This window comes from Cynara cardunculus (assembly GCF_001531365.2).
Source record: "Cynara cardunculus var. scolymus isolate 2C chromosome LG 15, CcrdV1, whole genome shotgun sequence".
NCBI lineage: Eukaryota > Viridiplantae > Streptophyta > Magnoliopsida > Asterales > Asteraceae > Cynara > Cynara cardunculus.
Window position 1 is genome coordinate 13,248,073 of NC_037542.1, and position 17,199 is coordinate 13,265,271.

General features: G+C 32.8%; 1 protein-coding gene across 1 annotated transcript; it reads left to right on the forward strand.

Annotated features, from left to right (window-relative positions):
• The first annotated feature begins 4,382 nt into the window (after nucleotides 1-4,382).
• Nucleotides 4,383-12,026, forward strand: LOC112528063 (mitochondrial thiamine diphosphate carrier 2-like). Its single transcript, XM_025138967.1, has 8 exons — nucleotides 4,383-4,529; nucleotides 4,843-4,992; nucleotides 5,757-5,873; nucleotides 6,803-6,914; nucleotides 7,757-7,884; nucleotides 10,770-10,922; nucleotides 11,048-11,191; nucleotides 11,636-12,026. The coding sequence occupies exons 2-8, from the start codon at nucleotides 4,876-4,878 to the stop codon at nucleotides 11,855-11,857; spliced, it is 993 nt and encodes a 330-aa protein (XP_024994735.1). The 5' UTR covers nucleotides 4,383-4,529; nucleotides 4,843-4,875; the 3' UTR covers nucleotides 11,858-12,026.
• The last annotated feature ends 5,173 nt before the right edge of the window (nucleotides 12,027-17,199 follow it).

Below are 17,199 nucleotides of genomic sequence, written 5' to 3' on the forward strand. Positions count from 1 at the left end.
GTATTTGATTGTGTAAAATGAGATGTTTATCCTGTATTTGATTGTGTTTATCTGCAGTTAGTTACACGAATTCAGATATGGGATGAAATCGGATAGGGATGAAATCGTTTAAGGATGAACGAGTTTAAGAGTTTTAAGAGTTTTAGCCAAATAATTTATAAGATAGTATAGATAAATATCTTATTTTTGTTAATTTCATACACAATTATTAATATTTTATTGAAAAAAGTCCAAAAAACTCAATGGACTTTACTATTTGGAATGATTAAGTTTTTGGACTATTTTTTGGAACAAATAAATCATTGGACTTTTCAAAACATGTTAAATATATCCTTAGACTTTCTAGAACATGTTACTCGCCGTCGTACCACTCGTCAATGCCGCACCGCCCGTCGCAACCATACCACCACCTGTTGCCGCACAACTTGTCGCCACCATACCGGTCCATCGTCGCCGGCCATTCTAGGCTGGTTCCCACAAGGTTGATTTCTCAAGTTCGGTTCCCACAAGTCAGTTTGATTTCTCAGGTTCGGTTTGATTTTAGAATTTGTTTTCATTTTATCTTTAGAGTTCATTTTCCACCAGTTTCTTTGACATAAACACTTCAAGTTCTCAAGTTCTATTCCTACCAACGGCTTCTAGCTGATCTATGCAAAAACCTAATTTGACATAAACTTAACAATCCACTTTGCTTCACAATTAATAATCATTTTGGTAGCGTTTGGTACGCAGACATAATTGAACATGATTGAACAGAATAGAACTGGACTGGACATGACAAGAGGATAGGACTGGACATGACATGATTGAACATAACAGGAGTATGTCTGGTGTTTGGTACGACTACGACTGGACGGGACAGAACTAGACAAGCTACCCCCAAAAGTTATTTGATGATTTTAAATATTATATAATAATTATAATTAACACAAATAAAGTAAATAATTAAAGAATAAATATTTGTATATAATTTTCATATTTGTACCAAATTTGAATGAAAAATTTGATATAATTGATGGTAGTAGTGGTGGTGGTAGAGGTGGTTTTGGTTATGGTGGAGGTGGTGGTGGCTGATGTTAGTAGAGGCAATGGGAGGTGGTGGTCGGTGGCCGACAGTGGTTATGAAGGTAGAAGCAGTGGTGCTTGGTGGACAACGGTGGTTATAGAAGACATGAAGGTGGTAGATTGTGGTGGTGATGATGGTTGACAACAGTGGAGGAGGTAGTTGTGGTTGATGTAGTGAAGATAGTGGTGGTGGTGGTGGTTATGGTGGAGGTGAGGTGACAATGAATGGTGGTGGCCGATGGTGGTCGTGGAGGTTGTGGAGGAGGTTGTAGTAGAGGAGGAGTTGAAGGTGGCGAATGGTGGTAGTGGTGGCGGCAATGGACGGTGGTGGTCGGTGGTCGACTATAGTAGAGGTGGCAATGGGCTTGGTGGACGGTGGTTGTTGAGGCGGTAAAGGATATTGTTGCAGTGGAAGAGGAGGTGGAGGTGGCCATCGGTGACCGCCGGTAGTGGTGGCGGCGGCCGAAATTAGAAGTGAAGACCATTAAAACAAATACCATATTAAGCTTATATATTAAACTAAGATAGATTAGTAATATTTTAGTTTTTGTCTCATTCTTGTCCCATTTTGTTCCACCTATTTTGGTGGAACAAGAAAAAACCTATTTTGTCCCACCTTATCCCAGTTCTTGTCTCTGTCCTATGTCGCGCCAAACATGGGACAGTGAGTTCTTGTTCTGTCCCATGTTGCGCCAAACATGAGACAGTGAGTTTTGTCCCGTTCTGTCATGTTAAATGAATATTTTCTTATTAGAAACAACTCTTGGTATATATATTTTGGTTCAATTATAGGTAAATTAAGTCCCATTTTTGTGTGCAAATTATTTATCATTTGGATACAACTTTTGTATGTTTTTAAGATAATGAGAATGATATATTTGTTTCGCTTTAGAAATGTAAGTGTTTTTTCGTTTAAAAAAATGTCTAAGGAATTAATTGTTCAAAATATGAAAGTTCGTTGGGTTTTTTTCCAGACTTTTTCTATTATTTTACCACATTAACCGGTTTTATAGGTCATAAGAATGTATCAAATATGTTTTAGAAAGTTCAATGATTTGTTTAACAAGTTTTGGAATATCTAAAAACTTATCTATTCAAAAAAATTATCAAAAAAACAGTAAAGTCCATTGGGGTTTTTTGAATCTTTTCCTATTTTATTCCCAGATTTTGAAGTTGTGTGTATTTAATGTAAAGGAGAGGTTCAATGTTAATGAATATGAAACGGAAAAATATAATATATACATAATAAATCGGTCCCGTTTAATTTACAGGAATGAAATAAGTTTGAGATGATTTGAATTTCAAACCCGTTCCAATCTTATGTGTTGGGATTTGAAATCCCAGTATTTAATTGAAATCATATAAACATAAGATTTTGAAATCCTCATGGTGCTTGAATTTCACGTGATTTCATAGGAGTTTATAACATAAAGTTTTAAAAAATATTAAAAACATTTGTTTTATAATAATCTATTAATAAAAATATAATTTAATTATTTCAATAATTTTTTTTTTATAAATAATGAAATTCAATTCCATTTCAAATCTTACAAATCAAATACACCAATGAGTTTAAATCGATTCTAATTCAAATCCCTCTAAATTCTAATCTCTCAAAAATAATCCCCCAAACCAAACAAAATATCTGAGAATCTTTATGAAACAAGTCAACATCGGAATGTATGAGAATATATGCTAAATGATGTGAATAACTATTTATTTTATTTTCTTTTTCTTTTTCTTTTAAATACAATACCTTTTTTTCTAATCTGTTTTCCTTTTATTAAATAATGCGTTATTGCTAAAATACTTTTTATTAAAATATAAAAAGAATAAATATTAATTCAAAACAAAATAACATACATTTATAAAGTAGGAATTTTTTACAAATTCAATCATTAGTACAAATTAAAAAAACTGAGATATTTATAGAAATGATGAAAGTTTATATATCATATTTTGAATATTTATAAAAAATTATCAGATTCATTCATTGTAATCAATACATTATATTAAGAAACAATCGATATATTCATCAAATTAGATACGCACGCATTAGACTAGTGAACGATTAAGATTGATTTGTATGAGTTTGTACTACTGGCTGCCTGAAAGCCTATTCTGACGAGCAGTTATAACGACTCTTTTTTAAATAAGTCATCTAAAAGTCAGTCTTTCTTTTTGTTTTCAACGAACTAGTGCTTGGTTCTTCACCTTTATGAGTAGGACCGATTCCCTTACGTGTAGGTCTTATGTTCAGTATTTTGAGTTTGTAAATAAACCACATCTATTATATTTCATTATAAATTTAAAATCAAAATACGACAATTATATGAACAATTAATTGAAACCAAGATAATTCTATATTTATCTCCTATAATTACTTACCTCAAACAACTTGTTACATAATATTTAAAAAATATATCTATAATTCTTATTAATCATCGGTTTGGAATCGGTATAAGTTGTTTATTCAAACACTTAATAAGTGTTTATTACCGGTGCCGCATCGAAATAAGTCAATAAGTTATCTATACTATATTATAAAACATTTGACAAAAACTCTTAAAAACCACTTTTTATGCGTAAAATACTGTTTATTAATACATATTACTTAAAACTCATAATTGCAAATAGATTGTGAATGAGTACAACTTATTAAAGCTCCATATCTAAGTTCGTGTAACAAACTGCAGATAACCATAATCAAATACAAGATAAACATCTCATTTTAAATATAAAAAATCTAAAATATAATTAGGATAATTATTGAGTTCTAACAGAATACTTAATWATTATCTTTATAAAATGTTATATTATTAAACCAAAAATAAATTATTTCGTTATTAAACTTAATTAAATTATAATAATTTTAATTAAATAAATTACATAAAAAATGACAACTTTTAAATAATTGATTTGATATTAACATTGATATATATTTTTTTTTCAAAATTTTATAATATCTTCAAATTTATATTTTATTCAAAAATAAAATCATTAATGTTTTATTAAAAACACATAAAATCGTATTATAACATCGACATAGACAAATAATAAAATAGAACATTAAAATTGAGATGTGTATCGCTGCATTGCATGAGTACTCTTCTAATTTTTATAAATAATCCCAAACAACGGCTAAGTTTACAAATATGTAAAAAATATTTTTACGATCAATTCCTTAAACAATAAAAGAATATTGTGAATTTATAAATAAAATATACCTTTAAAAATATCTTTCAATTTACGCCGGTATATATATATATATTGAACCGTGGTACGATTGTATGTTAAAGAAAGATTTCCGGTAGCCACGCAAAGCAGCCAATCGAACCGCTTCTTCTCTCAAAAAACGCCACCCAATTGCCGCCGTTCGCATCTCCAGGCGGCAACCTTCCATACCCACTCACTTTCCAATAATCAATGGCGGCGGCTCCGCTCTTCTTCTCCTTCCTTCTCAGGTATCCTTACTTTGTATGAATGTCAACTTCTTCGTAGTTTCGCCGTTGTATCCTTTTTCTACATTATCTATTAAAGGGGTATACAAGTTTTAAGTCGTTTTAAGAAGTAAGTATTTACAATTCCACCCTGATTAATCCCCAATTCATCTCGCTTAGAAACATTCCGTATTAATGACGCTATCACACTGAAATTGTTTTTATGGGTTATACGATTACCCTAATGATTTTTGATTGAATGCTCAATTTCGGTTCGATTTAAATATGCTGCAAATTGTGCTTATTCTGTTTGCCATTTTGTATTATATTTATTTAGGTTTTAGCATAAGCTGTGCTGGTATTTGGGGAGATGGAAGAGCCGGGGCAACTTAAAAGGGCGTTTATAGATGCGACGGCCGGTTCTATCTCAGGAGCTATATCTCGAACAGTTACTTCCCCCCTTGATGTTATTAAAATCCGGTTCCAGGTGAATTTTTCATATTGATGTAGAACCCTTGTACGTCGTCCCTTGCTTTATTAGTTTAAAAACAAATAAAAGCATCTTTAAGGAAAAAGGAAGTGATAATTTATGACCGTTAATATTATTCTTGTAATTAGGAAGATGATGTTATTGCCAATCCAGAATGTTCACAAAAGTTTCTACTTTTTGGGGAAACCAATCAATATGGATGGAATAATTGCTGGAAAACAGCCAACTTAATAGTTTCCTTTTACCATTATGCATTTAGGCAACAATAATAGAAATACGATTAGACTGAGATTGAAGTTCAAACTGCAATGTAGCAACACACTTTGTCGTCTCTTTTATGGAGACCCTTCACGATCGGAATGCCACTTGTCAAGTACATAAATGCTGCTGGATCGATGATCTAAGAACACAGTTCCAATTCTTTTAATGACAAATTTGGTAATGCCAGTCTCCCTTGATTTCATTATATCAAGTTCAGAAGTACTGATGCATTGTGGCTGGCATTGGATGCTTAAATTACAGACTTTACGTAATACCCTTTAAACATAATGGAAAATAACTATTCAAGTTCTCTTAGGTAATAGATTTTGGGTTTATACCGTGTCACAATTCCTGAATGTCTTATCAGCATCACATAGTTTTTGATATTATCAATTTTGATGGTCGATTTTGGACCTTTTGAAGAATCAATGTATTTTAACTTTTGGCTGATTTTGACATCAAGTTAAACTGAACATAATTTTTGTTGATTATATTTGCAGGTTCAACTGGAACCCACTACTTCTTTTGCATTGCTCAGCAAAAATGTATATGGGACCTCTAAATATACTGGAATGTTTCAAGCATCTAAAGACATCTTTAGAGAGGAAGGCCTATCGGTACGGGTCCTTCAACTAATGCACTGAATGCTGTTGTTTGCTTTTGGTGCTTTACTCTCAAGTGAAATAGTCTGCTTTCTTTTGAGTCTTATCATCCAAAACCTTCAACCAAGCACTCCCTAAGTGATCATGGAAGGGAGGTTATGTACATTACATTGAGAACCTTCTTTCTGCCGATATGAATGTCCTACCTCACCATTGATTTTTTTTTCGTGGGGGGGGGGACTTCTTCATATCTTATGGTGGGTTCAGGGCCTGTTGTTTGCCTTTTGGATTCCCAAAGGTGCATTTTTAGGGAATGCATCACCTTTAGGAAACTTCCAACTTAAAAAAAAGTCAATACCTCTTCTTGTTGGTTCAAGGTTTCAAACATACTTCTATGGCTTTTATTTGTTAAGTTATAATAATCTCTCAAATCATGTGCCATTGATACACTAGTCAAATCTAGTTATGCTAGAGAGTGTAGTAATTTCTTGTAGTTGATTATATTGTCATCTACAGAGTCTTATAAGTCAGCTCTATTTATCATGTCTGTCTTTCTACTTGCTTGTTTCTCCCTTTACCTTTTCTCTGTGCATACTGACAGGACCAAGCTGTTAATGGTCATACCTCAGCCCTATTAAACATCTCCAATCTATAAATATTTTCTTTGGGAACAATGCGGTTTAAATCTCTGTTATTTGTAGGGAATTTTGTGTATTTATTTTGGCACAATATAGATTCTATCCGTTCATATTGGTTGTGCACACATATTTGTACCTGACTCTATTTTGTTGTCAAAGACCTCAGCTAGAGCCTAGATGTAGGCCACAACTTATGCTACTGGTTTATAAACTCTTTGATATCTTTACCAAGGATTTTTTCCATCTATGCATCTATACTAGATGTTCTTTCTTATTTGGCTGTGTTTAACATAGCTCCTTTTTCAGGGCTTTTGGCGTGGCAATGTCCCAGCACTTCTCATGGTCATGCCATACACGGCTATACAGTTCATGGTGTTGCATAAAGTGAAAACTTTTGCCTCTGGATCCTCCAAGTCGGGTCTGTGTTCAATTTGAATCTCCATAACAAGAGTCCTTGACTCATTATTATTCACCCAAAAGCATTTCTTAGTACCCTTTTCTTGTCTAACTGGTGGGCGATTTAGACAGCTACTTCTTTTAATGCATTCTCCCTTAGCCTAGATTTGTGTATAGGAGTTTGTTATTGTCTGAGGTAGGACTGTCACTTAAGGTTCTGAAAGCTTACTTGGGCTAGTCACTTGTCAGCTGGTATTAAATTGTCATTACAAAATTTCGAGAGCAATTATTTAAAGATGAGAACATTACTAACATATTTATATATTGTAAACATTATCATTATAATTTGATAATTCTAGTCTGCATATTAGTGAATGGATATATGTGTATAAACATTAGGAATTGTTGCTGTCATCAGCTCTGGGTTCATCAGTCGGTGATCTAAATTTGACTTCTATCTTTCACTCCACTAGGATGGGGATAGATAAGTAAAAGGGAGGATGACTGAGGGGCATGGGTGTTGTCTTAATAAAATTTTCACGAAGCACATGAAGATTTTTGTTATTTTACAAGTTATTATATTTTATGAAAGGGACACAGCTTCGTTGATTTACCAAAGTTGGAGGGCCAATGCTGTGATGTTTTTTGCCTTTTGGCTCCATTGAATGGTATTGCTGTTCATGGAAGTGTTAATATAGTTTAGAATAGATGACTGGAGTAGGCATGTAAGAGACATATTCCAAAATATTGTGCATTTGGCAAATGGGACATACAACCTGGAAGATAGGTGTTATGCTTTTTTGGTTTTTTAGATCAATTTATTTTTCTCACGCCTCCCGAACACCGGGCCTCTTTGTCATGCAGAAGATCACATTCATTTAAGTCCATACCTGTCTTTCATGAGCGGCGCGCTAGCTGGATGTGCTGCTACTGTTGGGTCCTATCCGTTTGATTTAATACGAACCATTTTAGCTTCTCAAGGGGAGCCAAAGGTACATACATAGAAGCGTATAAATGCTATTACATTTACTTCCTGCAGAATATAATTCCATTTTTTACATAATAAACATGCTCATGGTACAAGCTTCAGAGGCTGATATAATTTTGAGACTCTGCAGACATAATAGAAATTCATGAGTATAATGGGTTTAATATTATATGCATTTTGTGCTAACATAAAAAATATTCGTTTTATGTTGATCATCCTGTTGCTTTGATAATTTCACAAGTTAATGGTACCGGAGGTCATGTTCTGTTGTACGTAGCAATGGAATATTTGATCATTCATTTAAGTTATAGCATAGTATCGCAAATTACTTTTTCATATCGTTTTGTTACACATGTAACAAAGATAGGCTATAAGGTTGGGCGATAAGGACTAATATTATTAATGTTCAAATAATTGATGTCTCAATGTAATCATGAAAGCTACCAAACCACAACTCTCATTTCAAAAATTCATGAAACAAGTAATTATTGAATAGCTTCGATTCAATGGGTCTATGAAGTCAAATGAACACAAGGCTCAAATCAAAGTAAATAGCAAGTTACTGTAGTTAAAATACGACAAGTAGGTTAAGCAAAGATGGGTGCTTGGTATTCGGTTCGAATCTCGGGATATAAATAACTCGTAGATTACTTGCAATAACTCCAGCTATCTCTCTATTGCTCAGTGCTTTGATACTTTTAGTTTTGGGTGAAGTTTGTAAAGTGAGGGCTTCTCTATTTATACCTAGGGTCATGACATGAAAATGGGAGGGAGAGGGGATGCTTAGTTTCTCCATTCAGACCTGCATATGCTTAGCAAGACTCCTCAGCAGAATTCACCCTTTCCCAACTTCTCAAACATTATAGTCTTCCCAGTTTCTTATGAAATTTTGGTTTGATCTTGGAAAATTTTGTTCTTATTGTCTTGCCTTGAATCCATGCTTGGGCAGCAGGTTTATACAGAAAATTTCAGCTGACAGCCGCAGACATTTGTATCATCACCTTTTCACTACCTTGTTGCCCCCCTCTTCTCTGCTCTTTTTTCAGATTTCCTTGTGGGAAATAGTCGACTTTTTTTCACCATTTTTGTGACGTTGGACGTCTTTGTCTTTATCCCACAGCTTGGTCGTTAGAGAGATTCTTCATGTTCTGCTGTCTTAGCAGCTCTATACATGACACACTTGATCAAATATAACAATTTGTCTAAATGGCTTTCATCATTTCTTGCTCACAGCAGCTTTGTGCTGTTTTACCCATTTTAGATTTTCTCTGATAATAGTTAGATTGACTTTGAATCTTGAAGACAAGATACACTTAACCAAAGTTGTTAAAAGCGTGCCTGTGCTGCATAAGGCTCAAGATCTTGGGCTTCTTTAAAGTCGAGGCGACGCGGCTTCACGAGGCTCACTAGGGTGTTGTGGTTGAGGCGCCTTTTGGGCCTAGGTGCACCTCATAAGGAGTTACTAAGTACCTAGTCAAACCCTAATATTAAATGAAGTTTCTCATCTCCTAGACTTCTTAAAGGAAGGGTTATTGAATAGATGACATAAGTCAAACCCTAATATTAAATACCCAGTCCTTAGAACTTCAAGCCTCCTTCTATAAATATCTAGACCTTAAAACTTAAAACTTCTCCCTCGCGGCTCACTCTTCAAACCCTTCTCGCTTCTGCCTCTATCGAAGTACTGCTGGTTTTTGCATTGCAGGCTTGTACCTGCTGCTAAACCCTATTCAAGTTGTGTGTATTTATATATGTTTCTATAAGATGTATTTTGAGGCCCGTGCCTGACTTGCACTAACCATTTAGGTTAAATATAATTGGTCTATTTTGCTCAAAATATGCTTATCCACCCATTATGAAAGGCACGTTTGCATACTCATCTATACAATAATTTTGAATGCTTGAAAGAAATATATTTATGTATACATCTTTGGGTTCTCACACTGTGACAAGCTTGGATTTTGGTTTGGTGAACGGATCCCAAGACTCTTCAGGTTGCATTTAACTAGGGGAGTATGTAATTGTAGGAGTCCTGTATTTGATCCCTTTTTTAAGTAGCACTTGGGCATTCTCAATATATTGGCATTCAGTGGATGATTGCATCCAAATTCGTAATGTGGGTTTGGAACCTGTACTAGGTTAATTTTGTTGGTCACCTAGAGAAATTGTGACTCATGCAGATACGTAGATAAACACAACGGTTTACAAATCTTGTCATTTTGATTAACTTCCCGACCTCGGCAACATATTAGTTTTTGGAATAATTGTTTTGCTATTGGTGGGGTTTTCCTTTCAGCAAGTTGCCACCATTGCACATCCCTCTATACACTATAGCAAGAGGTAACATTAAAGCATATTGAACTTCTATGCTATTCTTGACATGAACATTTAACATGAAACTTCAATGGTAAATTCTGATATTCACTCCAATGACAAATTTATGTTTTTATTTTTGAGCCTTTTCTGTTGCAGTTTTTTTAGTATTTGTATGTACTCTTTGCAGGCGCTAAATTCTCTCAGATTTTTATAGGTGAAATGGGATCCATAAATTGATCATATATTTGTTTGTATGAACAAAGTTGACCCCTCTAGCCCCCCTATAATCCGTTTAAGGTTGACAGGTTTAATTTGCTTGTGCTCATTGCTCTATATTAGTTGCTTCTTTGATTTGTGATGGCCTCATTTCTAATCTATGCCAATGCTGTTGTATTATGCTTCATTTCTAGAACTTCATGTGCTCAAATTTTCTTCCAGGGGCTCTGTTTCCACAGGATTTAAATCCTATTGAAAATGATTGAATCTTATCATATCTTTTGCAGCTGCAACTCTGTCTCCATATTAAGAACACTTCTGAATGTTTTTCTTACCAGATATCTCCTATTTATGCAGATATACCCGAATATGAGGTCGGCATTTGTTGAAATCATGAACACCCGTGGTTTTCGTGGGTTGTATGCTGGATTATCGCCCACTCTAGTTGAGATTATCCCGTACGCTGGCTTGCAGTTTGGTACTTACGACACATTCAAACGCTGGACAATGGTAATACATCATTTTTCCTCCCATTATTTTGCCTTCTAACCAATTGTAGACTGGGTTATTTATACGAGATATAACTTGCATCTCTTAAAAAAAGATATCTGATACATTTTGGTATTTGGTTTCAGGCCTGGAATGGACGGTGGTCGTCAGGTGCAACACACCCTGAAGAGCCTATCACAAGCTTTCAGCTTTTTCTTTGTGGGCTCGCTGCCGGATCATGTGCTAAGGCTGTTTGTCATCCTCTTGATGTTGTCAAGAAGCGATTTCAGGTATGATTTTGATGACAACATCTTTGCATTGATGTGAGAACAGTTTTTACAGATCCTTAGAAACTGGTAAAGTTCTTGTATATTACTCCCATCGTCCCAAAATAAATGCCCACAATAGAAAAAGGAATACGGTTTTAAAAATGTGTATTATCACACTTTCTAATCCACTAAATGACGGTTACACCCTTAATCTTTTTAAAGGGTTTTAATTTGTTTCCCTCTCTTTCATTTCCTTTGTAAAAAGGTTTCGAGAACACAACTTAGGGAGTAATGAATTTCTTATCTTATGATTGAGGGTATAATTGGAAAGTAGACACTTACTTTCGGTTAAATTAAAATAGAGGCGTGAGCACTTATTTTGGGATATAGGGAGTAACAAATAAACCGAACAAAACCAGTATATTCCACGTGGAGGTAGAAACAAAATCATTGGTGGTTGTACAGATTGAAGGATTGCAAAGACATCCGAAATACGGAGCTCGAGTGGAGCATCGTGCTTACAGAAACATGTACGATGCACTGAAACGGATCATGCAACAGGAGGGGTGGGCGGGACTTTACAAAGGGATCGTGCCATCGATCGTGAAAGCCGCACCTGCTGGTGCCGTAACGTTTGTTGCATACGAATATACATCGGATTGGGTGGAGTCCGTTTTGACGACATAATCTCATTTTTACTCGTAATAATTTTGGTTTATATAAATTCTTTTTGTAGCAGGAATGAATGAAGGAATTCTAATAGGATTACATCAATAAACTCTAATTTCACTTTTCTTTTGTAGCTCCAAGAAACGTAAATGATTGATTTCTTGATGGTACATCAATTATTTTGTTTAGATAGACGTGTGATCTTTTTTTTTTAATGACATGGATATCAATCCGCTATGTGAGTTGACTAATCCCAAGGAGACCATTTGCTTTGCGGGTGGTCCGGAGTCACCGTATTTGAACCTCCGTGGTCACAAGGGGACTTTTATTTCTCCTTGGATTTGAACTTGGGATTTCCAGATACGTTTGATTTTTGGAGCTCAAGCTTAAACCAATGAAGTACCATCGTTGCACAAAAAGCAATATGTTTCTTGAATTAATATTGTAGTGCTCGTCGCAACGCTCATTTTCCAAAAATCTCATTTAATTATAACAAATTATTTTCAAGGAATACGATATTACACGCTTTATTCAGACCATACATATGCATACCTGACATCTATGTGGGTCCCTCGATATTTTTCGAATCAATGATAACATTTTTGGAATGCGACACCGCAATCGATGATCGTTCTTTCCAAGAAAGATATAGTTGGATCTAAGAAAGGAACAACTCTTCCTATACATAGTAATCTACCGTTACATTTGTAAAAGTTGTTAAATCATAAAAAAAATTAGTTAAAAAATGAAACTTGTAATTAAAATAAATCAATTAAATGTACACCATATATATCATGTAAAGATATATGATATTTGAATTTTCCAAAATAGTACATTATTTTTTATATAAATTACATGAAAAATTAACATATTTTAATTTAAAAAATTGATGAAATAATTAAAATACTTTAATATTAAATAAGAAAAGATTTAATAAGAAAATGAAAATGTGTGGTAAAAAATAAATGGATGATGATGATGTGAAAAGGACAGAAGCCGCAATGTTTGAAATCTCAGTTGCCGAAAGTGAATCCCAATTATTATTTTCTTTCTTTTTGCTATAAAAACACATCTTGCACTTTTCGATCTTCGCTTGTGCTTTCATCTCTAATAAATTCCTCTAACTATTATATATATATATATATATATATATAGGGAAGGGTTCAAACGAGAACCCCTGTGATTTACGAGAACGCAAGAACAACCCAATAACCTCATATTGTGATTAAAACTAAAATAATTTTTTTTTAAATTTAAATTTAAATTTAAAAAGATTCAAAAAAATTTAAAATTAAAAGGGTAATAATGGAAATGATATCATCAAATCTTTTAAACACGATCATTATCTTTTAAACACGATCATTATCTTTTAAACACTCATTATTATCATCAGTCTTATCATTATCTAGTAAAACGGTTACGAAATAGGTTAGGATTATACTAGGTGTGATAATCATGTGATATGGGTGTGATAATCATGTGATAGGGGTGTGATAATCMCCATTATACATCACTTGGGTTATCGTTTTGGTTAATAAGTTAAAATTTTGGTGTAATCATATGATAGGGGTGTGATAGTCATGTGATATGAGTGTGATAGGGGTGTGATAATCACCATTATACATCACTTGGGTTAACGTTTTGGTTGATAAGTTAAAATTTTGGTGTCATCATGTGATTTGGGTGTGATAATCATGTGATAAGGGTGTGATAATCACTATTATACATCACTTGGGTTATCGTTTTGGTTGAYAAGTTMAAATTTTGGTGTAATCATATAATATGRGTGTGATAATCATATGATATGAGTGTRATACTTATGTGATAGAGGTGTGATATGAAGAAAAGATGTTAACGAGAAGAAGAAGATAACTACCAAGAGTAAAACGTGGAACGTGAAAAGATAATTATGGTTAATTAAAATAAAATAAAAATTATAAAAATTACTTAATTACATTATTGTCCTTATTAAATTATTTATATATGATAAAAGTTAATTTATTAATTAAAAAAGTTTGAGGTTATTGGGTTGTTCTCGCGTTCTCGTAAATCACAGGGGTTCTCGTTTGAACCTCCACCTATATATATATATATATATTTCAAATACAACCATATCTATTTATACAATCAATACAACTTAATTAATTGAGATATTTATATAAATAATGAGAGTTCATTTATTATGATATGAATATTTATGGAAGATAAATATAGTTCATTAATTATGATCAATACTTTATATTAAGAAATAATTAAAACTTTTATAAAATCACATATTCATCAAATTAAATTAATGGTTAAGATTGAGTTGTATTGGTTGTACAAATGTAAATGGTTCTATATATAGTAAGCTGAGTTATTATTCAACCCGTTATATTTGTACAATTAATACAATTCAGTCTCAACCATTTATTTAATTTGATAAATATGTGATTTCATAAAAGTTTTGATTGTTTCATAATATAAAATATTGATCATAATTAATGAACCCTGATCATCTTCCATAAATATTCAAATATAATAAACAAACTCTGATTATTTTCATAAATATTTCAATTGATTAGGTTGTATACAAATGTAATGAGTTGCATTTGAAATGTCATCCCCCCCTTTCTCTCTCTCTCTCTCTCTCTCTCTCTATATATATATATATAGAGAGAGAGAGAGAGAGAGAGGAACATATTTTTTTCACCAACACATTAGTGTTAACTTTACAAATCATATGAACCATTTATTTTTATTTTATGAATGCTTATGATTAGACGAAAGATTATAAAGTGATATAAAAAAAACATATTAAATGAAATTAAGTCAAAGGTAATTTTGAAACAAATTATATCGTATTTTTGGAAGATAATTATAATTCTATTTATCCCTAAAATAAGTGGATTTCTTCAAATCTTCCCTATTGTCTTTTTCTCGATTCTCCCCTCGTTGCGCCGGTAGAAGATGCAATGGTTCTAATTCTCTCCATCAGGAAACCAGACTTTCGATCAAATATCATGTCGCAATCCTCTGGATTCTTCCCATACCATCCCCTCCATCGTCTCTCTATGTTTAAACCACCCGATTTATTGATTTACAGATCGAATCTAATGGATTTCGGCCTCCCGTCTTCCCCATTTTAAACCGGAGATTTGGTTGAAGATGCCACAAGTCGGAGAATGATTGTAGATCCCCATGGAAGAATGTTACAAAGCCATCGAAGCTTGTTGAGGATGAAGAAACAATCAAAGCACAATATCCAGTTATTGGGGCTTGATTTAAGTTTCATATTTGAAAATTGGTTTGATGTATTTATGGTTTTGATTCAGGTGGTTTCATCTATGAACTTTGATTGTTCCATTTCTTTTACCAAAGTTCATATATGAAATAATGAATTTTATTTAAAGTTTATAGGTGAAACAATAATTCTGATATAATGTTTTTCGTGTATGAACTTTGATTTTTCCAAATCTTTTACTAAAGTCCATAAGTGAAACCAGAAAATGAATAAAGTAATTAACCAGAAGGTTCGTTAGTGAAACAATGGTTTTTGTTTATAATTCATAAGTAAAAAACTTATTTTTGTTTAAAGTTCATATGTGAAAACACAATGATTTCTGTTTACAGTTCATAGGCGAAACAATGATCTTTGTTTCGTCTATGAACTTTGGTTGTTCCAATTGTGTTTACCAAAAGCTCATAGGTGAAACCAGAAAATAAATACCATGTTACAAACCCGTGAAAACCAATATAAAAGTATTTTTTACATGATTTTTGTCATCAAAACTTATGGTTTAAAATATTGTTTCACATATGTTTGTGTTTACCTTATGAAACGATTATATGTTAAAAAAAGTATTTGGTTTACCTAGTGAAATGAAAAATGCACGTAAAATATATTCACATGGTGAAACAAATGCATGTGAAACTATCATATTATGAAACAAATTATATGAAGCAAGCATTTGATGAAAAAATATAATGTAAAAACTATTTTTACATCGGTTCTTACAAGTTTATAACATATTTGTGGTTCTCATTTGATTAAATCCACACACACACACACACACACATATAGGAGCGATCAAATGAAAACCACCATCATTTGTACAAACCGTACAAACCACCTTCATACATCGATTTCATTGTTTAATCTTATGAAATTTTTTCATGAAATTGTTTAATCTTGTGAAATTGTTTCATATAATACTTTTTTTGATGAATTTGTTTCATATATGGTTATGAAATTGTTTTATATAATAATTTAATGAAACTGTTTCATGTATTTCTCTAAAATTAAAATAATGAAGATGATAATATCCATGATTAACATCATACACAATAAAAATGGTTAATCAACCTCTTATAATTACAAAAAAAAATGAACAAAATGAAAAATTATGATTGGTTGAATGAAGTTTGCACGGTTTTGTACAAATTAGATGGTTTTTATTTGAACGCTCCTATATATATATATATATATATATATATATATATATATATTCCCAGGGAACAGTGAAGCTTCATAACCTCGATGTCGGCTCTTCGCCACCTGGGGCTGTAGTGACCGGAATAGGGTTATATACATTTTCATTGTGAGAAGGGGTCTTGCAATTGGGTTGTTGCGATTACGGGTTGTAACTTTTATCCGTTGAGCGACGGCCTTCCACTGCCAATATTCACGCCTGGAAATTAAAAACATAAATCCAACAGCTTGATGCACTATCTCCCTTCAACCCTTTGAGCGAAATGCGGCAAAAGGAAGGAAAAGTCCTTTTTTTACTATTATTTCAATTTAAGTAAACTTTTATCCGTTGAGCGACGACCCTTCCACTGGGATATGGATGGAATATAATGAAATAGAGCCACTTTGAGGTTCCCAATTTAGGATCCAATTCGAGATTTTCCTTTTTATAATAGTTCTTAATTATTAAATTAAAAAAATAGATTAAAATTAAATATAAATGAGTTGAAAAAAAAAAAGATTGTAGATGCTGGTTCTCATCCAAATCAAACTTTTATCGAAGAGAAGCAAATGAAAGGCTCAGTAGAGTTTTTTCGGTGGCATGTGTTGGCATATCTATTTCTTCATATTTCAACTTCATATATATATATATATATATATATGAAAAAGTAGAAGATAAATAGAAGAGGAAGAGAAGTAGAGGTTGATGGGAGTTGAAAGCCTAAGGAGACTACTTTAATAAAGCATCATGTGATATGATATGGGACCTCTACTACCAACCCACGCTCACGCATGCATCTTATGTTTCATCTATATCCACACACAACCCTCTAATATATATATATATATATATATATATATATATATATATATATATATATATATATAAGTTTAAAAATCGTGTAAACTA